The sequence below is a fragment of the Aedes albopictus genome, chromosome 2 (genome assembly GCF_035046485.1).
Source record: "Aedes albopictus strain Foshan chromosome 2, AalbF5, whole genome shotgun sequence".
Lineage (NCBI taxonomy): Eukaryota > Metazoa > Arthropoda > Insecta > Diptera > Culicidae > Aedes > Aedes albopictus.
The window spans coordinates 481068231-481093433 of record NC_085137.1 but is presented as its reverse complement, the minus strand read 5'-3'; the positions used below and the strand labels follow the sequence as shown (position 1 = coordinate 481093433).

Sequence of the window (25203 nt, the reverse complement as noted above, 5' to 3'; positions counted from 1 at the left end):
TTCAATGCACTCGCGTTTTATTTTTATTTGTCACCTCCGCCGCGCCGCGCTCCAACTTCCGACCGATTGTCTGACGTTCGCCGCGCCCCGCGCACTCTTCTTGCTTCCAACAAACTTACGTTCCGTTCCGTGCGTGCACTTTTCTTCTTCAATCGTAGTAGTATTTGGTCAGACACGGGGAGGTTCGACGAGATCTTGAATGAATTTTTTCCACCGCGACGACGACGACGGGAGTTGACCCGCAAGGAGCTGACGCAATGTGTTTTTCTCGCTCGGGTTCGAAGGGCACTGCTTTTTTTCGGAAAATTTGATCGTTGACTTTGTGTACAGGATCCACACTAGCGCAAATTTGCCAATTTGCGAACAATTTTCATTACTTTACTGCGGATAAAGTGCCCAAAAGTTGCTTCCGACGATTTCGTGCTCCCGATTTTCACTTCACACTGCGTGATCATCACCGAACACACTCGCAAACTCACCACAGAACTGACTGTGCGCGATGATGGGCCAATGATGATGGATGATAAAAACCAGGGGGATGACGAAGGGCCAGAATCATCTACCCAGCATTCAATTCAACATGGCGTCCAATGTTTTGTTTTGATTGCTTAATTCATGGAAAAACTGCGCTGGAAGCATCGACGCTGCTACATATAATATCATGCAAAGTGATAAAGAAAGAGAAACAATCATCAAAAACAACGATTTCGTTTAAAATGTGTAATTTCTGAAATAAGCACTAGCATCACACGAGCCACACACCCGAAAATCAGGAGCGAGTTAGGGTAAACCGACCAGAAAGTGGGTACCAAAACGCGCCGTACCAAAAATGATGATGGGTGGAGCGGCGATGTACCGAGTTTGACAGCCGTGTCACCCCACTGATAAAAACATCCATCTGAGTAGAGATGTCCAAAACGGAAAGGAAAAAATCGATAAACTTTATGAAATCTCGGATTTATAAATCTAGATTGAGTTTAAATAAGGGCGAAAGTAACATGAGCGAGTTCTCTTCATCGACTCTCTGTTCTTCAAATTAAAGTGACAAGATGCAAGTATGGTAGAACTTTTTGGCCATAAATCGTTAGGTTGCGATGCAATCTAGCGTTCAAGTGTAAAAAAGTTCGATTGAATTTGCATCTTGTCACTTTAATTTGCAGAAGAGAGAGTCGATGAAGAGAACTCTCTCATGTTACTTTCGCCCTTATTTAAACTCAATCTAGAAATATTAAAATATTGCGGCGCTTATAATAAATCCACATTGGGCGGCGGCGATATGGCCGCTAGGAGATTCCCGCGATACAGACGCAATGTCAAAGTCGAACAGATACTGTCACCCGCCCAGCAGCATCGCAGCAGCCTTCAGGCCGTTCATACCAAAACAAAAGTTAGTACAATGGCATCTCAAGTGGCCAGAAATCGTAAGAATATTTATCGCTACATTGTTCCACTATACGCATACTCATCACCTCGTCGGCTTTGTATTTAATAATCGGGATGTTATTAGTGATGCTGCAGGAGGATGCGGCTTCATCTTTTCCATTTCCACATTGCGTCTGTATCGCGTGCATCTCCTCGCGGCCATATCGCCGCAGCAGCATGTGGATTTGATATGAGCGCCGCATACAGAATTTCTGACCATCAGGTCGCTCATAGTGGTGCGGTTATATTTTGACAACTTGATGGAAAAGAAGAAGACAAACGCGTTTTGCGGATTTATCTTGCAAGGCACAATATTATAAATATTAAATATAAATTAAATCGAACTTTTTTACACTTAGACCACAGACAAACAGACGTAACACTCTGATAATTCTCATCGTACACCGATTTAACGGTCTTTTTCAAAATTTGATAGTTGGCCAACTGCCCAACCGTGGCGCTCGCATAGTTTTTGTTCGAGTTTGACGTTTGCTCACTACCGGCACCTAGTTGGTGGTCGGCCAAACTTAGTCCTTTTAGCATTGGGCGAATATGTTTCCGCGACTATGATTTGAATCGAAAAATGTTCGAAGTGTTACGTCTGTTTGTCTGTGCTTAGATGCTAGATTGCATCGCAACCTAGCGATTTATGATCTAAAAGTTCAACCATACTTGCATCTTGTCACTTTAATTTGAAGAAGAGAGAGTCGATGAAGAAAACTCTCTCATGTTACTTTCGCCCTTATTTCAACTCAATCTTGATATATAGCACAGAGAAACAGACGTCACACTCCGCTCGCTTCTCATCGATCACCTTTTTAACGGTTGATTCAAATTTTCGGTTGTAGGTCGATTGACCACTCGCTGCGCTGGCGTCTTTTTGGCTCCTGTTTGACATTTGCTCACTACTGCCACCTTGTGATGACCCGGCCAATCACAGTACGTTAAGCATTGGGCGGTTATGTTTTGGTAACGATGTTTTCCAATGAAATTTGATCCAAGAGTTACGTCTGTTTCTCTGTGGTGTAACTATTTAGCAAACTGTTGAATTTAAGTGATGTACAGTTAAATACGCATGTACAAGGCGAAACTGGAAGCATTTCCTCATTTTTTTTGGTTTTTGATTTTTTTATTAAATAACGAAGCAATATTTTCAAAATCGGTTTTCGTGCACATGTAGAGTATGGATCAAGGTATCTCCTGATTTTTTTCCTGGTGGAAAAAGTTTTCCATTTTTGCAGAAACCATTTTATTGTGAAATTTTGTTTAGAAATGGTTTCCGAAAAAACGATAAACATTTTCCACCAGGGAAAAATTCAGGAGATATCTTGATCCATACTCTACACAAGACTCTACATGTGCACGAAAACCGATTTTGAAAATATTGCTTCGTTGTTTTATAAAAAATCAAAAACCAAAAAGTGAGGAAATGGATCCAGTTTCGCCATAAGTGTGTTGCGCAAATAACATCACAAACCATTTGAGAAAAGGTCATTTTATTTTGCCACTATGTCTCACAACCTTTCATCGCTATACTATTTGACAATTTGTGCACTATATAATACATATTGTTACAATTTGTTATGGAGTGCATAATTCTTTATGATCGAATGCCGAAGTTACATAGTTTTCAAAGGAAAAGCACCTGTTCGTGGTACAGTAACAGTATCAGATAAAGGACACATACTGTTTGGACCTTAATACTAACCAAGGGGTAGTCACTCTACAGTGTGCCTTGGGCACATCGGGCACACCAATGGTACCGGCTGGCACATGATCCCACATTGAACTGAAATTATGAGAAAACCATCTCAGCAAACTTTGAAACCAGGAAAAATGTCCAGCTGTCAAAACGTAAAAATCGCTTCGGCAAGAGTTTATCTCTATTTTTACATTTCCCATTGACCATTTTACATTATTTTCTTCATATTTTAGGTTCAAAAACGTAAATCAACATTACGGACTGTTGTCTTTATGGGTTTGGTGATATGTATTTGTCCATCGGTCATCATATGGAGACTACATCGTAGCACAAGTCGTAGCAATAAATAAATCATCTTGATCTCAGAAATAATGGTCAGGGTATTTTGAGTTTGAAGAACAATTATTCCCAATGACAATCAAGTCAAAACCCCGAAATAAATACACTTTGTATCACTTCATCATCAGGTCTAAGGTTCACCTCGAAGGACTACCATCTGTTCTATCTTTAAAGGTCTTCACTCGTTACTCAGTTCTACTATCCTTTGAGGTCATAGTAAAAGTAGTACTACTCCACATCTGTCCTAGAAACCTTTGCGAGAATAACCTGTTTCGTATTCAGAAAATGTTCGTTCTTAAGTATTTTCGCCAGTTTTGTTCTCTTTGTCATGTCTGGCTTGGGTAATAAGCATCAAAATTAGCTTAAAAACATTCCCAACCAAACTGAATTATACGGCCAAGTACCAGAACATTTGGCCGACAAACTCCCTCATAAGAAAGAAATCAAATCTACCGAAAATACTCAGGTTCTTTCTTCCCAATTAGTTTGCCCTAGGACAAAGGCATTTAACCGGGCTGTCGTGGGTGTAATGTAATTCCGCGAATAAGTTTGAAAATATGTATATTTTATCTCCAGGAGTGAACACCAGACCATGTAAGAGAAAGTGACGGTTTCGTTGCGGTTTCGGCAGTTTCTAAACGTATTTTATTCATAGTCAGGATGAAAATGTAGTCTATTTTGTGCAAGAAATAAACTTGTTTGTGCAAATGGATCTTCGAAACAATTTTCACGAGTTGGTTTCATATATTGGGGTTAGATTGACAACAATAATATGTCCCTTTATGCATTATTGCTGATTCTTCTTTATTAACGCCACCGCTCCTGAACCTAAAATATAAAATAATAATTTTAATTGGAAAATCCAACATAACATAATCATAAAAACTTGCGGAAGAGATTTTCACAATTTTCATGACAGTGGTCATTTTTTCCTTCGATTCAATGTTTGCTGAGATTGTTTTAGTATGTTTTCAGTTCAGTGCATCCGCCATTATGACAAGCGTGCAAATCTGATTCTCGGCACCTCGGCACACTAGGGCACACCAGTGCACAACGTTGGCACAAATGAAGTGTGTAGAGTGACTACCCCTTGATACTAACTGTATTTTTCTATGCGGGAGTACAGTCAACTTTCGTTTCGTTGCATTAAAACTCTTAGCCCAGTTAGTGAAAGTCTTTCAAGGTAATTTTCAACTGTCAAATGATCACTATTAATAAAAATTCAGGGCTACCCTAGGGGCTACCAACCTCGAGAAATCGTGCTTCATTTCAAAAAGTGACGTTTGACTTCTGCTATTGCCCACCTTACGGGCGCCCCGTTAAAGCGCAGCTGACCTAAATGTAGAATAAAAATCGACGATTTTAAATAACAGAATTGGGTTCTTTAGGGGTATCCGGATTATTACATAATCGAATTCTCCGCCCAAAAATTAGTCGAAATCCAAAATTTCATCATTTTTGGACAACGGGAACTATTTTTAAACTGCATTTAAAGTTTGTATGGGGATTTTTTTTTGTTCGGGTCGAACTGTCATTTTATCGATTGAACTGTCATTCTATCGACAAAAATTACAACTGTTTTGTTAATTTAACTATCAAAACAAAGGTATTGGAATCTAATAAAATCACGTTATATTATGCTTTTGGTCGAAATACGAAGTGACCGAACGTGCGAAAATTGATTTTTAACCTACTTAGAAATGTCGCAACTCAATTTGGATTAGTGCATATTGTTGCTCTTAATTAGCTTAATGATGCGCAACAGAAAAAATAGATTCAAATTTACTTCGCAGCTGAAACTTCGCATGTGCTTCTAGCGACGACTTCGATTTGGTGGTGCGACGATAATACTTAGAAAAATGAGCTCTTTCGATTAGGCTATAGAAAATACCAATATTTTATTCACTAACAACCCAATTATAAATCATCCCTATAGTCCATTTTACGAGCCGATTTTATGAATGAATTTTGACAGGAGGTAGTGTCCAATAACCCGTAAAAACCAATATCATCATCAACATTGTTGTCACTTCGTAAAATGGCTCATTCATGGATCCGAGTGGCCCACATCGGCCAAAACCAATCATGACTAACCCACCACTTAGCATACTTTGGCCGATCAGCGCACATATTCACCACAGAAAATGTCATCTCCGTGCCCGTGGACCCATCAAAATAACACTTCAACCCTGGCCGCAATCACCAATAAATTTTGCACCGCGACTAGTGAGCGATCGTCTTCATTTTAGCCGAAGAAATTTGATCCGATTTGAGCGTGCTACAGTTGCCGTGTGTGCTCCAGGCAAGCGATGGGTCTCTCGCACAGTATTTCCGTCCCCGGTGGCGGTACCGAGGGCTACCACGTCCTGCGGGTAAGTGCCGGATTTTTCGTTTTTCTGATCACTGCCCTTGCCGGAGTTGCGGGATGACAGATGACGTGTTCAGTTTTTCTTGTTTATGATTGCGGAATGATAATTTCGGTTTTTGGAACAGGTTCAGGATCATTCCCCCGGTCAGATGGCCGGGCTGGAGGCGTTCTTTGATTTCATCCTGGCGATTGGGAACACCCGACTCGATCAGGACAACGATACGCTGAAGGAGCTGCTGAAGGCAAATATTGACAAGGAGATCCAGATGACGATTTTCAGCAGCAAAACGCAGAACATCCGAGTGGTGAACATTACGCCGAGTACGACCTGGGGAGGACAAGGGCTTCTGGGGGTGAGCATACGGTTCTGTTCGTTCGAGGGTGCCAATGAGAATGTTTGGCACATTCTGGAGGTGCACCCGTCGTCGCCGGCAGAAGAGGCTGGTTTGATCCCGTTCACGGATTACATTATCGGAGCGGATTCTATCCTGCACGAGAGCGAGGATTTGTTCACGCTGATTGAGTCGCACAAGGGAAGACCATTGAAGATGTACGTGTACAATATCGATCGGGATGCCTGCCGGGAGGTGACCATCACTCCGAACAACAAATGGGGTGGCGAGGGGAGCTTAGGATGTGGAATCGGTTATGGATATCTGCACAGAATTCCGATCCGGGTGCTGCCAGCGGATGCAAAAATGGCCCCACCCACAGGAGCAGCCCTGAGCCAAAGTATGACTTCGGTGCCGACGTCTGTTCCAGCTTCGGATCCCAATGCGGCCAACCGACCTATTCCGTTCATTCCGATGGTGCCCCCACTGGCGAACACATTTGCCTCGACGGCTGGAACGGTGCATACGGATTTGCTGACTGTCTCGCAGACCGGAACCGTAGATAGTACCACCACGGCGCTGGCCAACCAATTCTCAACCATGAGCACAGCCGATCAGGCCAATAACAATCCCCCGAGTCAGATGGCTCTGAGCGTTAACAATAATGTGACGCCGGCAACGTCAGCAGCGGTCAGTTCGCCGCCGATTACCATCACCGATTCATACTATACACCACCGGCCGGAACTCTGGCATCGTCTGCCGCTAGCAATGGTAAGTGCACACAGTCTGTTATCTTGAACACGTTTTGTAGAGAGATAAGAATTCAAACAACATGTTATGGTTTGGTTTTCGTTCTACGAGACGGTATGCAATGACAAAATATAAATTTTAAGGCTGTAACAACTGCGCTTTTATTGTTTCAGTTCCACCATCTCCCGGAATGGATGTTGCTGCTACCATGTCATCCGCATCGACCACTATTCCGATGTACTCGCCCCCTGCTCAGCAACACCAAGCTTTCTCGGTGCCCAGCAGCCAACAGCAGCAAACCATGGTCAACCTTTCCTACGCTCAACCAACCAATCAAACTAACGTCGTCTCGTCCACTATGACCGTACCGACGGTCAATCCCGGTGTCTTCGCCTCCAACGTACCACCACCGTCGACTCTGGCCAGCGATTTCTACCAAACCTATGGAAATGCTCCGCCGGCAATGTCCGCCGCTGCTACTTCCCTGGCCAGCGCTGTAAGTCTTCCCTGAACAGTTCATTTCCCCCAAGAAATCTCACACTACACCCAACCCCCTTTCAGTTCCAACCGGCCAGCTTGTCGTACCCCTCGATGCCAGCGACGGACTTCGGCGTCCAGTCGTCGCAGTATCAACCGCAGACGTACGCCGCCGGCCAGGCACCGGCCCCGATCCAAATGTATTCGACCTTCCCGCAGCAAGGCACCACCGCCATCGATATGGCGCAATCCGTGCCCCTGTTCCAGCCGAGCGCCGTCACGACGCCCATCTCCCTACCGGGCATGCCGCCCATCACGGTGAACGCCACGATTCCTCCGGAAGCCCTGCGGGGACTGCAGTTTGGCAACAGTCCGGCAGCACCGCCGCCCACCTCGACCCAGACTTCCCAATAAACATGGATGGAAGAAGCAGACAAACGAGCTAATCGAGAAGTAATCCGTAAGAGTTTGTACATAATTTGCGAGGCCTCCGAGGTCTGTTCTGTGGAGTTTCGCCGCAAACCGTGAGTAACATTCTAGGTTCTATCGTGGTTTTATAGCTGATTCAAGAACAAAAATTGTTCCACAGTAATAAAGCCGTAATAAATGCTTAACTGTTACTACTGGATGATTTTATCGTCTCAGATTTTATCATCCAATAGTGACATTTCAGATTTTATAACGGTCGTTATGATCAGAATTTACGTTGTTGAAGCCTAAAAAATCTGGGAACGTTGTTTGGGATGTCAACTTGCTATAAAATTGTTTTGCAGTAAAACAGTTAAGTAATGCATCATTATTGAGAGAGAAAGGGATAACCAGGTTCACCTGGTTAACCACACAATTTAACGTCACTATTATTTTCAAAGAAGCTTTTTAATATAAAATTTTACTATTTAGTGCAATTAGTTGTATGAGAAAGTATCCCGGGGGATTTTTTTTTCGAGATGTCTATGGACCGACTATGACTTTGATGATACAAGTTGATAAGCTAAAACTAATGATAACGTGCATGCAAGGAGTGATAAATTATTAACGATATGAATAAGTTGTAGCAGGCATTTTTTCTATGTTATCTAGTATAAATCAGTATCGGAATAAAGAATCAATCAAAATGCAACGTTTTCAGTATGGCACATCCAGTGAAAGAATTCCTTAGTCGCGTATACATTATTTCTGTTCCCAGATACACCTTGATGAAGAAAATCTTCTTTATAAGATCTCTTCATTCATCGTTCATTTTTCTGGTCATTGTACACGACTGACGCTGGTGCAGTCTCGTGCCGTTCGATCGTAGAATTCTACGGAGTCCAAAATAAGCTCGATTTCCTGCCACAATGCGCCTCTGAATTTCTCTGCTGGTGCCGTTGTCGGCGGACACCAGTGAGCCCAAGTACACACATTCTTCAACCGCCTCGATTTCATCACCGTCGATAGAAATTCGGGGTGGCGGGCGCAGTGATTCCTCCCCGGAGCCCTTTGTCATCATGTGCTTTGTCTTCGACACTATTAATGACTAATCCGATTCGCCTGGCTTCACTCTTTAGTCGGATGTACGTTTCCGCCATCGTCTCAAATTTGCGAGCTGTAATATCAATATCTTCAGCAAAACCAAGCAGCTGAACGGACTTCGTAAAATCTTTCCACTCATGTTTAACCCCGCTCTGCTTATCACACCCTCTAAAGCATTGCCGTAATCCTCTGCAAAATTCGAAAGGAATTCGAGAGTGTCCCTGATACTCGAACTACGTACATAACTCGATCCATCGTTGCCTTGATCAATCGTATCAGTTTATCCGGGAATCCGTACTCGTGCATAATTTGCCATAGCTGGTCTCGATCGATTGTATCATATGCCGATTTGAAATCGATGAACAAGTGATGTGTGGGCACGTTGTATTCGCGGCATTTCTGCAACACCTGGCGGATGGCGAACATCTGGTCCGTTGTAGCGCGTTCACCCATGAATCCAGCCTGATATTGCCCCACGAACTCTCTTGCAATCGGTGATAGACGGCGGCATAAAATTTGAGAGAGTATCTTGTAGGCAGCGCTCTGTAGTGTGATCGCGCGGTAGTTCCCGCAATTGGGTTCTTTAGGGGTATCCTGATTATTGCATAATCGGAATCTCCGTCCAAAAATTAGTCGAAATCCAAAATTTAATCATTTTCGGTGCCCGGGAACTATTTTTAAAATGCATTTAAAGTTTGTATGGGGAAATTTTTTTGTTCGGGGCGAACTGTCACTTTATCGATTGAACTGTCATTCTAGCCACGGAAATTAAAACTGTTTTGTTTATTTAACCATCAAAACAAATGAATCGGGACGCAATAAAATCACCTTATACTCAGAAAAATGAGCTCTTTCGATTAGGCTAAAGAAAATGGCAATATTTAATTCACTAAACAACCCAATTCAACTTGTCGCCTTTTTGGAGATGGAACACACGATACCTTCCATCCATTCCTCCGGTAATACTTCCTCCTCCCAAATCTTGGTAATGACCCAGTGTAGTGCTCTTACCAGTTCTTCTCCTCCGTATTTTAATAGCTCGCTTGGTAGTAGATCCTCGGCCAACCCCCTCCTCAATGTCTTGGAAATCAAGGGCTGGAAATCTTTCGTCCTGTATACGTTATCCTAGATCTGTTACCACGCCGCCTTCGGTGCTTGCAATGTTGCCATTGAGATGCTAATCGTAATGTTGCCGCCACCTCTCGACCACCTCACGCTCGTTCATCAGAAAATTCCCGTGGTTGTCTGAACATATGTCGGCTTGTGGCACGAAGTCTCTGCGCGAGCAGTTCAGCTTCTCGTAGAACTTGCGTGTGTCCTTAGCACGGTACAACTCTTCCATCGCTTCGCGATTTCGTTCTTCCTGCTGGCGCTTCTTCCTCCGGAAGCCTAAGTTCTGCCTGTTCCGCGCCTGTCTATAACGTGCCTCATATTGCTCTCGTACGGTGTTGCAGCATTCTCGCCCATGCTGCATTCTTCTCGTTTTTCAACTGTTCACATTCGCCGTTGTACCAGTCGTTTCTGTGATTCGGAGTCGCGAAGCCTAGTGCTGTAGTCGAGGTACTACCTATGGCGAATCGGATGTCCCTCCAGCCATCTTCAAGTGTAGCTCTGCCAAGCTGCTCTTCCGTTGGTAGGGCCACTGCTAACTGCTGCGCGTAGTCTTGAGCCACTTCTACGTTAATTGACTGTCGAAAGTTTTGAGCGCATGCATACAGCGACTATGTAGTGATCCGAATCTATATTAGGCCGTCCCTATTTTTGCAAAAGTTGGAAATGTTAAAAGTTCAATATTGCAAAACGATCGTTTTAGCTAAAAAACCATCATGCCAAAATTTGAAGTCCCTATCTCAAGGCTAAGTGGTCCCCCACGGGGCCTAAAGTTCTCAAAAATTGTATGGGGTCAAAAAAATCATAAAATTGTTTCGACGAAAAAAATATCCTATTCTACTAGAATCGGTGATTTTAGGACCCTAAAGGGCCAAAAATGTGCTCAGAATTGCGATATCTCTTTTCGTTTCTGAGTTATTGACAAAAAACTACCTAAAAATGAACATTTTGACCATTTTATGAAATGCCTGAGGAAACCTGCCATATTTTGTCCGATAACTCAAAAACGAAAAGAGATATCGCAATTCTGAGCACATTTTTGGCCCTTTAGGGTCCTAAAATCACCGATTCTAGTAGAATAGGATATTTTTTTCGTCGAAAAAATTTCATGATTTTTTTGACCCCATACAATTTTTGAGAACTTTAGGCCCCGAGGGGGACCACTTAGCCTTGAGATAGGGACTTCAAATTTTGGCATGATGGTTTTTTAGCTAAAACGATCGTTTTGCAATATTGAACTTTTAACATTTCCAACTTTTGCAAAAATAGGGACGGCCTAATCTATATTCGCACTGCGGTATGTGCGGACATTGGTTATATCCGAGAAGAATTTACCGTCGATAAGAACGTGGTCGATTTGGTTTTCTGTTTGATGGTCGGGTGATCTCCAGGTGGCTTTGAAAAACTATGCGCGCGCCTCTGGTTGTGAAAACCACAACTATGAAATAGTGTAGAATTAGCATCTAAGTTAAAATACACAAAAATTAAAACTAAAAAAAAACAACTATGAAAATTTAAATTGTTCGTTGTGAAGTTGCGGGGATATAGTTCATCGTAGATTATCCTGTCACATCCTGCGAAACCTAGTGACTTGCAATTCCATGTTCCAAGTTTCCAATCGTAGTCCTTATTTCGTCGCGTGGGTCTTTGCCGATTGTATCGAGTCGTATTTTCTCTTATGTTATTCGCAATGGCGATTTTTACGGGTGGCTTATTGGGCCTACGCCAACACTCCTGTCTCGCCGGAGGGCCATCGTGCCAGTTTTGTTTAAGGTTGAAGGATTCGTCAGCTTATTTTGGACATCTTCTTCTTGTTGCTGTTCTTGTTTTGGAAATCAATCATCAAATCGTACGACAGTGTGTGTGCCACAAAAACACGTGCTTTATTAATTGATACTTTTTGATTCATGAAGAGCTATGAAGAGTATTGCGATCTGGACATTTTCAAATAGATTCGAAATATATATTTTCAGCGTGATAAGTGCGAAATTGTATATGTCAATAACAAACAGATGATAGACTGTACAAATGATCAATTTGGTTTCGTATTTAACCTTCCAGGACGCTCGCCAGTTTGAGCCTAAAACAGCACCGCGCTCGCGCTGTATATGGTGATTCGGGTTTTTGGTAGTGTTGTTCCTTTTACAACAACGCTCGTCCTGAAGGGTTATTTAACTTCAATCATTCAATCATTCAATAAAAGACATTTTTATAGCTGAGGGGGGAAAAGTGAGTGTTACGATGAAGGAAAATCAATTGTGAGTGCACTGAATCTTTTTTGGAGGAGCAATAAGTCCATAAAACAGTGTAATTTTCTTTAAACTTTTCAAGTAAGTTGGTGGCGTAGATTTTTTGAAAGTGTGTGCGTAACAGAAATAAGCAGCATTATTGTAGTGGTGCAAATAGTGTTCAAAAATACAGTTCACTTTTTACTAGATTTAGGCGATTTTTGAGCTATTTGAGTAGTAATTTTATAGGAAATATTGAGATAATTTATTCTGCCATCCTTTGAATATACGCGGATCAAGGTAAGTCCACATTTATTATATAAAAAGTGTGAATTACTGTTCGGTAGAGAAGAAGATCAGTAAGAAGCAGGCAGTCATCGTCATTGACTCATATTCATTACGACTTCTTCAACCTTAACGTCCCAACCAACACTAGGACGACCACGCTGATGGGGCTACCACCTTGGATCTAGCTGGGCGTGATGCAGCGTTTCTTACTCAGCCGCTGGATGCCAGAACAGACGTTGTTTGAGCCGCACCTCCTTGGTGAACAGATGCTCGGGTCGTACCTTTTCATTTTTTATATAAAGAGGGAATCTGCTTTTACAGATAGGTACTTGAGAGATGGATCCTCGGGTTATGTGGGGTCGACACTAAAACCTCTTTCTCTCTCTCTCTTCCTTACCTTCGCGGTACGTCCGTTAGGAATGACTTTGAGAAGGGGCCTGCTCGTCCATTTGGACACGCACGGTATGAGCCTGTGTGTCCATCTACCCTAGTTGGAGGATGACCAATCCCTCTGCCATTTCAACATCGCCGATGTTCTGGCAATCCGTCTCGCGCCTCTTGTACCGCGTCTCTCGAAGCACCCCTCGTCCTCTGCTACCCCAAGTGCTATGGGCATCATACCCGCTAGCACGCATACCGTGTCCTTTGACACCGTACGGTATCCGCTGATGACCCTAAGCCCCATCAACCTGTGGGTACTCTCGAGCCGCTCTACGTTTCGGTTAACCACTAGCGCGCCCGACCATGCAGCGGAGCAATACCGTAGTATGGAGATCGCTACTGTCGCGAGAAGTCTACGCTTACTCGAGAGTCGAGACTATTGCCGAGCTATTTGACATTATCTTCGATAGTGCCATAATCGCCATGCTGCCCTCTTGCAAGCATATTCCACGTGGCTGCCAAAGTTCAGCTACGATCATGACTTGATCATGACTCTGAGTTGCACCGCATGTTATCCGGACTTGCGGTTGTTCACCAGCACCACCTCCGTCTTGTAATGTGCGAGTGCCAGCTGACGAGAAATCATCCAATCCTCGATTATGCCAATTGCATGCACCGCTGTCAGTTCTACTTCCTCTATCGACTCGCCGTATACCGTCAACCGTGAGGGTAATGTCATCAGCAAAGCCGACCAGCTTTACGCCCGGTGGAAGTGTGAACCTCAATACGCTATCGTACGCCGCGTTGCATAGTACCGGGCCCAAAATTGACCCTTGTGGTACTCCCGCGGTGATGTTGTACCTCTTTTCGCCCTCCTCAGTGTCATAGAGTAGCACTGTAGCACCCTATTCTGGAAATAGCTTTCCAGTATCAGGCGTAAGCTATCCGGGACTCCTAGGTGGTGAGTGGCACATTCAATGGCGGCCCAGCTGACGCTGTTGAACGCATTCTTCACATCCAACGTGACTATCGCGCAGTTCCTCTACGCTTTTGCTGGAGCGCTATCTCGGCCGTTTTGGTTACGGCCTTAATAGCGTCCACCGTCGATCGTCCTTTCTGGAAGCCAAACTGGTTATCCGATAGCCCATAGTCATCTGGTTTCTCGAGACCATCAGCCTCGACAGAATGATTCGTTCCAACAGTTTCCCGGAGGTGTCCAGAAGGCAAATAGGTCTAAGCCGAAGGGTCGCCGGATGGCTTCCCGTGTTTGGGCAACAGAACCAATCTTTGCCTTTTCCACCTCTCCGGAAATTCGCCTCTGTCTAGGCACATCAGCATAGTCATTCTGAACATATTAGGGTATACCTCGATAGCCGACTTGATGGCTACAGTCGGAACCCGGAACCTTGTTCAACTTGAGTGGACGCTTCTTAAGTCGCGACTTTCCAGCAGGCTTCGACCGCAACTCGAGCCGTAGGGCGGCTTGACCGCTCCGCTACGGCTCCGGCGAGCTGCATGGTTTCGTTGTTTCGTGCTACATTGTCGCACTGCCCGTTTGGGTGGACCGTTCCTCCTTGCTCGCGTCTGCAGTACTACGTTCCTCGACCAGGATATCGTACTCCTTTTTGGCTAGGGCCAACGATTTGCGGAGCTTCAGCAGGCCCTGGTTCAGGTCCTCACTGGTGTTGCTCCGCTCGCTCGAGGAACCGATCAGCACATCCAGCTGCTCGGCAATTACCAACATCTTTGGTAGTCCGCTGCTATTGCGGTTCAGCGTCCGCATGAGGTCTGCACCGGTCATCTGTGCTTCCTCGGTTGGTCTGTGGTCCTCGGCACTGTACCGCTTCGTTCTCAATCTAGCTTAAATCAGAAGGACAACAGAGTCCACGCAGCACTATCTTACATCTGAGAGCTCCTTACATATTTTTGTGATTGAGACGGTTGTAATAAATGAACAGCAGGTAGAGATCCTTGGAATGCATAGATTTGATCCAAGGTGTTCCTCATTATAATCGATGAGATCCTAGTAGGTGCGATGGATTGTATCTCAAGCTCAATGGCGCTCTTATATGCAGAGTTCCCAGAGCCCAATGATCTTGCCGATCGCTCCTTGGCGGCAGGTCTCACCAGTAACGTCAACAAGATGAAATCGTTGGGTGTAAACACGGTCAATCCTTCCAGTTTTACGATAGCTGGGACAAATAGTGAAGAAATTGAAAGCTTCCAATATCTTGATAGCAAAATAACGGTCATAATGGCGGCACCATGATCAACATAAGTGCACGGATCAAGAAGGCGAAGACTGCTTTTACGTGTTAAAGAAATGGAAAAAACTATGAAATTAGTGGACGCACTAAATCCGAATTTTCAACTCGAACGTGAAATCTGTGCTAGTGTACGCCAGTGAAAACTTGGTGTATATCAATGGAGAACACTCAACGGCTGCTAGTTTTCACCAATAGATAGATGCCTGAGGTATATAATTTGTACGTGGTCGCCTCACAGTTGGATCTCCAATGTGGAGCTCCATCGTCGATATCATCAAAAGCCGATAGGGGCAGAAAGTAGAGGTGGGTTGGCCTACTCTACGCAGGGGCGGAAACATCTACTAACAAGCGTTAGATTGGAATCCAGCAGGACATAGTAGCAGAGACAGGCCCAGAGGCTCACGATGGCGCAGTCTCAACAAGGAAATAAAGGAATTTGCAATTGACAGAAACTTGACCAGATCAATCGCACAGGATGGAGATCATTCAATTTGGCCCTCTGCACCATCATGGGTGCTCGACTAAAAATAATTAGTAGCTTTAAATGTTTTTTTTTTTTTAAATTTTTATAAGAACTTTAATTAATAGGCCCTGTCTCGCATCGTGTTCTATGTGTATTGTTTTTGTATTCTACTTGATGGTAATGATCCAAAAAAAGTTGAATCCAGTACTCATCTGATCCATCTTGCTTATGAGCGACATAGGGCTGTCATCTACATATCTCTATAAACGCGTAGGTCCGGGCTTACCTCATAAAAATCCTAATCATTTATTGAACCGATTTGTTTCTCCCCAGCCTAATTACATCCGGCAACAACAGTGTCTTCTCAGGTATTGAATCGTGTTTCCAACCTTAGCTGTATACAAGCACTGTAACTAATAACATTGTTTTGGTTAACCCTCAACATCGCTCTTCGACAGGGGGGCGGTTACATAATGTTCGCGATACATCAAAAACAGGCAGAAAACGCAACTCCTGAGCACCTTCCAGGCCGTCGCCTTACCTTAGATGACAATTTCCGTATCGCCGAGCTCCTCATCCGACGGTAGAACGATCTGGGCCGGGTCGATGAAGTCCTTGCTGATGGGTTCCAACCCGGCAGCTTCGCGACGTCTCAGCTCCAGGTAGGCCTCTCGCTGGGACCAATCCTGCAGCTGCGGATCGGGCAGGTACGCCCAGTAGAACGTACCGAACACCAAGCACAGCGTGACGGTGAAAAAGAACGACGAGTGCATCGAGTTCCGGTCCTCCGTTTCCGATTTGTAGTCGAACCCATAGCTTACCCAATTCTTGTTGGTGGAGGCAGCAGCAGCAGCGGCGGGTTCGGCTGGCTTTGCAGCGGCCTTCTTGCTCACGTCGATGGTGGCCGCATCACGATTCTTCTGGGACGACGAAATTAGCCGCGCGTTGCGGACCGATTGCTGGAGAAGGTTTCGCACCAGCAGGGCGCTGCTGTTCAACCGGATCAGGCCGGACATTTTCCGATAAAACGAGGACTTTTCTACGTGCGAGCTCGCGGAATCGACGACAAGGCGAATTTTATTTTCTTGTTTTGACAGTTTGCACAAAATGTCACCCAGGGCCTGAATGCGATCTAAAAGGGGCGTGTGGGTTAAAATCAGCTAATTCTCAAAGCAAGTCGAGCAGCAATATAAATCGAGCAAAATTTCCTGGTTTCCACATAATTTCTCTACACTGAAATAAATTTTCTTGTAGAAACTACCGATTCCATAGTAAAATTACTAACCGTACCTATGATTCTCAACCGACAACAAAATCTGTTAAGGTAACTGAAATATGCTTGACATTACAATGCATTGTAGTAAAAACAACTAAAAGCATAGTCGTCTCAACAACAAAACATTGTTAATTTTTCCAGGACACGCATTTTACAACACAATATGGTTAAAAATACAATGCTCATTTGTTAAATTTAGATTATTTTTGGTTATGTTAACTGCACTGCTAGTTAAGTTGACAGTTTTTTAGTGGAATTAACTGGAAATTGTTGTCGGTTGAGAATCATAGGTACGGTTAGTAATTTTACTATGGAATCGGTAGTTTCCACAACAAAATTTATTTCAGTGTACACACTAAGACCAGCTCGGTGAGCTCGGTATTTTTCGCATCTTTTTACTGAGTTCTCAACAGCAGATTTAACTCGGTATGTTCGGTTGTTTATTTTGCGGATATTCTGTAAACACGCAGAAAAATATCGATAGGTAGAACCTAAAAACGCATCAATTAGAATCTATCATTTTTGCAGAAATTTAATCAATCCATCCTTTTATTTGTTTCTATTCTTCTATGTTTTTGAAACAACAAATTTTTCGAATTCAATAAAATGTATTGATAGATTTTATTGTCAACATATCTCCATTATTGTTTCTATTATAAACGTTTGTAGAATCAACAATAAAGCATTCATTTTATTGTTTTTTTTTTGTGTTTGAGAAGTAAACAGATCATTTTTTGTTTCCCTTCTAAATAAAAATGGAAATTCTGCGCTGATAAAACTGATCTTTTTATGATACTGCCACAGACAAACAGACGTAACACTTGCGAAATTTCCATCAACCACGCTCTAAACGATCATTTTAAAATTTCATAGTTGTGGCTTTCACAACCAGAGGCGCGCGCATCGTTTTTCTATGCGTTTGACGTTTCACACTAGCGCCTTCTGTTGACCATATTGCACAACACAGTGATTCGTGCAACTTTTCCGCCAGGTGATGGTAGTGTGCACTGGGCGATGGATTTCAATGAAAATCGTTCAAGGTGTTACGTCTGTTTGTCTGTGATACTGCTGTTAATTAAGGTAAGTGTACATTACAACTTCGGTTTAGTATATTACTAATATTATTTGTAATTTCAGGCAATATGTTCCATAGAGGTGGACAACATTACAGCAAAAAATCGCATAAGGGAAGCATTGATGGTACCAATAGGAAGCAATCAGTGAAGTACTAGATTGAAAGTGTAGTGTTCGTATGCTTTTCGGAACAGTTAAGAAAAATCGATGCAAGATCGGTCGTGTATAAAACCACGGGGATCTAGCCTTTCACCTCAAAAAATATCATCGCTCTCGACGACATCCACAAATCAAGAAAATGCAATAAACTTACCCTGCTTCCGGTCACACATCCTGCAATCCCACATCCTCAAGCCACCAAAAAATTAAAACCGAGTCTCACTTTCGTTATTAAAGAATATTTATTTACAAAACACAAATTACTTTCACCAATTGGCCACCATCACTACTACTCCGTCCGTTCGTCGCAAACGTCGTTCACAAACTGACTTCATTCTGCCGCCGTGGTGTGCAGGTCCGTTCACGCCTTCTCATTCATCCATTCGCTTGTCATTCATTCTTGCCTCCCTTTTCTTCGTATCCCAGTTGTCCGTCATCGCAGCGTGAAAGAGCTCTCCGATCACGCCTCGTCATCGTGTACTTCAGGTGGAACGGTTAAAAGTCGTAGGTACACTCAGAAAAATTAGATTGTGTAAACTATTTGAATTTAAATCGAAACATTTTCTTTAGTCAACCTATATCACTACAATCGCCTTCTTCTCTATCCTAATTCTATAATCGAAATAAACATACATTTAACAATAAATATGTACAATTACAAAGAAAGTCCTCATTTTATGTAACAATATTGACAAGATAAAAAACCAGAAAAAATATTGCATCAAATGTAGTGTAGCTGATTGAATTCCTTACACACTTAATCTCCAAATTTGATCTCGGTAAAAACGAATAACGAACTCAATCGGTAAAGGTTATTTTAACTGAAATGTCGTTAAAATTTGACAGTTCATCAAAAATAAGATCAAATAAGATCAAAGATAAGCACAGTAGTAGAATTAAAAGGAATTCCCAAGTAACCACAGTGCTGAAGCCTTATTGCATGCAGATATACGGTGTATTTAGTGCAATCATTACTTTACATGCAGACTTACGGTTGATTTAAAGTGGAAGTGGGCAATTATAGAATCAAATTACGATTATACTGGTATAATCTTGAAGCAGTCGCATAATTGCCTATTTCCACTTTAAATCAACTTTAAGTTTGCATGTAAAGTAATGATTGCTCTAAGTACACCGTATATCTGCATGCAATAAGGCTTCAGCACCGTGGTTACTTGGGTTTGCTCGTCCTTTCTAGTTTTTCTTTAGAAGAGTTATTCATTTTTTATTTTCTTTTGCAAAAGTGAAGTATTAGTGAAGTGTTTTTTAAATTAAACTAGAGTCTGAAGGAAAAAAAATAATTTGTCAAAAATAACGAAATTCGGTAACTCACGTTCATTACCGATTATCGGCAAAAATGTTTGCCACAGCAATCGGCAATCTAATCATGTTGCTGAATTTCGGTAAAGCGCATCTGTCAAAAGTGAAAACAACACGTGTTGCCGGGTGCCATCTTCGAAAAAGGAAAGAAACGAACAAGGATTTGTTGAAGCTGGAATTCTCGTTCATTCGTTCTCGTAAGTAAAGCAATTGAACTCGCGTTTTGGTAATGCTGTGTATGATTCTGCTATTAAATATTATTCATTCATCTACTAATGCCTCTTAATTTTCTTTTCAGTTTGATGTTTTGGAGATAAAGCCCGGCAGAAAGAGTTCCGGATTCCCGCTCCAAAAATGTGCCAGTTTGTTTGCCGCCAGCAGAAACGAAAAGCAAAATAGTCCGTGCTAAACAAATCGCTCGTAAATCCAAGCGTAAATCCACCGGGAAAAAAAAAAGCTGTCCACAAAGGCCGCCCGCAGAAGTGCTCCCTCGACCGGCAGAGTAATGAACCGCATCTTCACCGGCCGGGAATGGTAGCCCGTCGCTACCAAAAGTCCGTTGTCGTTCCAGCGCTTGGTGCGTGGCTGCGGATCTGCGCTTCGAATGTGTCGCCGTAGCTGCCCTACAGAAAGCCAGCGAAGCATACCTGGCCGGATTGATTGTTCAAGGACACCAGCTGTGCGCGGTCCACGCCGAGAGCGTCACCATCATGCCAAAGGGCATCCACCTGGTCCGGTGTATCCGTGGCGAGCGTGCGAGGAGTAGGAGGAAGTGACCCCCGGGAGAAGTGTGAAATTGTGTTCCAGAGTATGCATTTTTTCGTTATTTGCTTGCCGCGTGAATAAAATTGTTAACGTAATTATCATTTTTGTTTTACTTTACTTCTTCTTATCAATAAGCATGAAAGAAAATAAGCATTTACTGAATTTCGGTAATAATGTATGCCGAAGTTTTCGGCAATGTATTACCGAACCACTCGTCAAAGTTTGACAGTTGACCTTTGTCAAGTTTGCAGACTGGTCGGCAATTTGAACTTCTACCGAGATTTTTACCGAGCACTCAGCTGTTGGATTCTCGGCGATTTATTTTGCCGGCCTCGGCAAATTAAATTAAGTGTGTAGGGGTATCCACATAATTTCAATATCGGAATCTTCATTTTAAAATTTATCGCAACGCATAGTTTTATCATTTCCAAGCACCTAGCCTGTGAACTAATTTTAGTTTTTTTTTTTTGAAAAAAAAATCGGGTTCAGCTGTCATTCTATCGATTGAACTGTCATTCTGTCCACGGAACCTAAACTTTTTTTTTTACTTGACTGCCACAAAGCACAAAGATTTTGGAACTCAATAAAATTGAATTCAACAATGCCCTCTTTATATTAAGGTAAATAAATCAGCAAAATGTTAATCGTGACATAATTCAATAATGATAGCTGCTTAATTCCTATATTATATATTAACAAAATCTTTTTGATTTTTTTTAATTGAACAGTGTACAGTCATGACTCGCTGGTTGGGGGCTTAATAGTTGGGTGGCTTTTTAGTTGGGGCCCCGTTAGTTGAGCTGTCAGCCAACTAAAAAGTACCTGGATGTCATAATTCATTGTTAAACTGAAAATGACAACCAATCTGTAATTACGAGGGGCGAGCTAATGAGTTTTTGGTTTCTTAAACATTACTGATAATCGAGAAGAATTTCTATTTCATATTTCTCAAAAAAAGAAAATGTACAATTACTTCGAAACAAATGCAAAACATCGGCAATCTTTATTTTGTCGATCATTGAAAGTGCTTTGTGCTTGCTTTTGGTCCGGGTGGTTTCATAAACATCTATATTTTCACTTCACCGACTAAAAACGGGGGAAAATAATTATTTCTCGCATTGGCCATATATGTATCTTGCAAAACGTATCAGTTTTGCTCTAAATGTAAAACAAATTGAAAAATTTTCATTTTTGCTTCCAACCTAAACATGATTTAAAAAAAAAAAACAATGCGCACGCCCCTTGTGCTGCTGTCACTTCACCCAACTAGCGAATCGGATTCGTTGGTTGGGTGGAGGTTGTGGCTCAACGAGCGGGTTCCGACTGTAATCTCAAATATAATTTTGCACATAATACAATAGGTAAATACATCTAGTCCTTGGCAGATCATTTCGTATTGTTTTATTTATACTAAACAATAGGGGTACTCACTAAACAGATTAAAATGCTGCATTAGCCTTGATTTTCTGCTTATTTGAAATGTTTCATGATTTTGCGAATGAAATAATCAAAGATTGCCATGGTGATCGCGACGCTTAATCAGTTTAACCAGTTTACGCTATTAAGTGAATCCCCCTAATATATTTCACAATTCACATCCATAAATGTTTTCCTGTCTAAATCATTTACAACACGTTTTAACTTTCATGGACTCTGATAACGCGAAATAACTATATTTACATTGTCAAAATATTCATGAACAGATTTAAGGAATATCTACTAATGCCGGCATTATCCCCGGATAAAAACTAACCATATGGTGTTTGGTGAAAACCATTCCTGCACCATACAGTGTACCAGCTACAATAATGTATATTGTAATGAAATGGTTCACTAAAAGCTTCGCACATTGTAGCTACTATACATTTACATTCGATTTTTATGTAACACTATATTATACTGTTTTTCTTACGTTTGAACCATTCACTTTTCCGAAACATTATTTTTCCGTGCATTTTTAATTATTTATTCAGTTTTAGATTTTTTCCGTGCTTTGTTTTGTTGATCTTTGTGACTGTTATGATGCAAAGGAAAGGAAAGAAAAAAGTGAATAAGTTGAAACATCAATTTAAAGTCAATAAAATGTTTAAATAAGTAGTAAACCAGATGTCTTAAGAATCGCAGATCCAAGAGATATGGCGGGCTAGGTATGTAGAGTGCGATGAGAGGAATACGATTGACGAACTTTATCTTTGACGTAGAGCCATCTTTAACATATGGACTGGACTGAATACTGAAAGAAATTCTAATATAGGTTCGTCTGTGGGTTCGCTTCTTAACCTAACTTATACTTGAATCGAACTTGACAGTTTTCTAATGAGTTGTTAAATACATACGTGTATTTCAAACTTTAGTCAAACTGGAGCCTCAATATTGCAATAACGGTTAAGCACGCTGTAATGATACTTATGTACCTCGTCACCCACTTCATGCAACTACATTAGTGGTCTAATAATGCTTAGCGCGCTTGGCATAGTTCCATCATGCCGCTCAAAGTGTTGCCACAAATAATGCTTAGTTTGCGAAACCCGGTTATCTGGCTGGTGGGGCATGGGAGCCTAAGCTTCAACTGTTAATGCAATCAGAGACTACTCAGACCTCGACTCAGACTTAGACGTGGGCGATCCAATATATGAAGGGTTATCCAAAACGCTCTGGAGAATTCCCAAAGCGCATTCTCATAATGCTAGTAAGCCTAAGATGCCATTAACAGGAGGAAAATGACAAGATAATATAACATTACATGGTTTATGTAATGTAAACCAATACAACATAACAAAAGAGAACCATTCCAAAACCATTTAATTAAATGTATAACCACCCAAGTAACCACGGTGCTGAAGCCTTATTGCATGCAGATATACGGTGTACTTAGAGCAATCATTACTTTACATGCAAACTTAAAGTTGATTTAAAGTGGAAATGGGCAATTATGCGACTGCTTCAAGATTATACCAGTATAATCGTAATTTGATTCTATAATTGCCCACTTCCACTTTAAATCAACCGTAAGTCTGCATGTAAAGTAATGATTGCACTAAATACACCGTATATCTGCATGCAATAAGGCTTCAGCACTGTGGTTACTTGGGTGAGATTGCTTGCATGGGTTGGATTTGCGAAGTTTCAAAATTTAGTCATGCGATGAAATAAAATACAAGGAAAAAAGTAAAACCACTTTGCTTTTCTCAACTTACACCTACAATCCTAAGGAAACTATAACAACTGAACATAATATTTCTATAATAGTTTTCCTCAATTAATGTCCTTTAGACTTAAAATCAAAACATTATAATTACTCTTGTTATTAGTTTTTGTTTTTGTTGACATGTTTCATCATTAAAAATGTAATACATCTGATTATTAAATCGCTTGGGTGAAGCTTTTTAGGCTTCATGAGTATCCATTAAGCAAAAAAATCAGAAATCGTCAAATTACTGCTTCGTATCTCGTTTCTTCCTTCAAGAAACCTCTGATACTACTTGTAAGGTTTTGTCAAGTGACAAAATATAAAAAAAAACATCGTTTACTTATGTCTTTCTCAACTTCCATGTTTTCTTTCTAATAAAAATGCTGAAAAACTAAATTTGATATTGCTATATTGTGTACAAATTTCTAGAATTCATTGCTTTACATCTAAATATCAGAAATTATCTAGTTATTAATTTTTGTTTGCATATTTCATTATTAAGAACCCAAAACTCTTTTTTTATGCTCAAATAGGTGGTGTCAGGCTCCCGAAGTATCCCTCTTGCATAATGTTTAAGAAATTGTCAAGCAACTTCTTCGTATCCACAATTTCTGGTTCAACTCTCAAATACTTCTGATACAACTTTTTTTCGACTCCTTTTGATTACCGTTAAAATTTAAAATCAAAATATTACCAACCTCTAGATATTAGTATTCTTTTTATGTTTTATCATAAAAACTCAGTACATCTAATTCTAGAATCGCTCGTAGAGACGAACCAGCCAAGGGCAGAAAGTCTCTTAAATAAAGACAAATCAATCATATCAAATTAAAATCGCTTAGATGGGTGAATCTTGCCAGGCTCCAAGATATCCATCAAGCATAAACATCAGGTAATCACCAATCAACTCCTTCATATCTCACATATATCGTGGTTTACCCTCAAGAAACTACTCATACTGCTTGCATGAGTTTAGTTTTTAAAATAAAAAAATCGGTCAAGCGTCAAATTGTCCAAATTTATTTACCTTTCTCAACATACACACTACACATAAAATAATTCCATATTTTGATAGTGCGTAGAGTTATCCATACTCCATTAATCACCAAAACCTTGAATCAAGAATTATATAGTTTTGAGTTCATGAATTTTGATATGCCAGGCTTTCTGATATATTTAATTTGATTCCCATAACATCTGTGTTGAGCATTATATATAGGAGCTATATCTTATCATTAGGAATTCTACATGAACTATTTTACTTACTATAGTTCTGCTTACTCTCAATAAGATGCTATACAGAGTTATCTGTAATATATCCATTCATATCTCTTATCCTTTTTTTTACTTCTTTGCCACCCTGTTTATTCAGAGATTTTATACATACTCATTTCTAGTCTCATTTGTTCTACTCTGTCTTTTGTTGTACTGTTGTAAATTCTGTGAGACCTAACTAATACCGAGACGCACACAGAATTTGAATATCAATAACTACTACTGCTTTTTTTTTTGCTGCATTGTTATTCTGTGAGACCTAACTCTTAAGGAGACGCTACACAGAATGATCTAAAAACAATCACTTTACGTTTTTTTTTGCTGTTTTTCTTCCTTTGAGACTTGACCCATCCAGAGACGCACACAGAAACATTATGTGTATCAACCATCTTTTCTAGTTTTTCTGCCGTGTCTACCATCTGTGAGACCTAACTCTTAAAGAGACGCTACACAGAATCAACGATAGATTTTTTTTTTAACTTCTGTGAGACCTAACTCATATGG

The 25203-nt window shown here is 41.4% G+C and overlaps 3 protein-coding genes and 1 pseudogene across 5 annotated transcripts in view; 2 read left to right on the top strand and 2 right to left on the bottom strand.

Annotated features, from left to right (window-relative positions):
* Positions 1-485, bottom strand: part of LOC109399228 (arf-GAP with dual PH domain-containing protein 1) — a 42410-nt gene extending 41925 nt beyond the window's left edge. For 2 of the 3 annotated variants that reach the window (XM_062854116.1, XM_062854117.1), the window contains exon 1: positions 120-485. The gene's annotated coding sequence lies outside the window, so the exon portion shown is untranslated. Of the gene's footprint in view, positions 1-34 lie in introns of all 3 variants that reach the window. The other variant, XM_062854114.1, reaches the window with a different exon arrangement.
* A 5166-nt stretch (positions 486-5651) lies between these two features.
* LOC109429027 (Golgi reassembly-stacking protein 2) lies at positions 5652-8511 on the top strand. The gene is made up of 4 exons (XM_019704856.3): positions 5652-5835; positions 5957-6935; positions 7088-7410; positions 7476-8511. Exons 1-4 carry the CDS (start codon positions 5773-5775, stop codon positions 7803-7805), a joined length of 1695 nt encoding a protein of 564 aa, XP_019560401.3. The 5' UTR covers positions 5652-5772; the 3' UTR covers positions 7806-8511.
* Positions 8512-15915: 7404 nt separating this feature from the next.
* LOC109399253 (NADH dehydrogenase [ubiquinone] 1 beta subcomplex subunit 11, mitochondrial) lies at positions 15916-16744 on the bottom strand. Its single transcript, XM_019671692.3, has one exon. It carries the CDS (start codon positions 16654-16656, stop codon positions 16183-16185), a length of 474 nt encoding a protein of 157 aa, XP_019527237.1. The 5' UTR covers positions 16657-16744; the 3' UTR covers positions 15916-16182.
* A 3079-nt stretch (positions 16745-19823) lies between these two features.
* On the top strand, positions 19824-20490 carry LOC134286951 (histone H3.3A-like; annotated as a pseudogene).
* Positions 20491-25203: the final 4713 nt, after the last annotated feature.

Excerpts from the sequence above, each read along its gene's own strand:
- LOC109429027 (XM_019704856.3), top strand. The coding sequence starts at position 5,773 with ATGGGTCTCTCGCACAGTATTTCCGTCCCCGGTGGCGGTACCGAGGGC. Across the intron at positions 6,936-7,087 it reads ATCGTCTGCCGCTAGCAATG|TTCCACCATCTCCCGGAATG; the intron begins GTAAGTGCACAC and ends TTATTGTTTCAG. Across the intron at positions 7,411-7,475 it reads CTACTTCCCTGGCCAGCGCT|TTCCAACCGGCCAGCTTGTC; the intron begins GTAAGTCTTCCC and ends ACCCCCTTTCAG.
- LOC109399253 (XM_019671692.3), bottom strand. The coding sequence starts at position 16,656 with ATGTCCGGCCTGATCCGGTTGAACAGCAGCGCCCTGCTGGTGCGAAAC.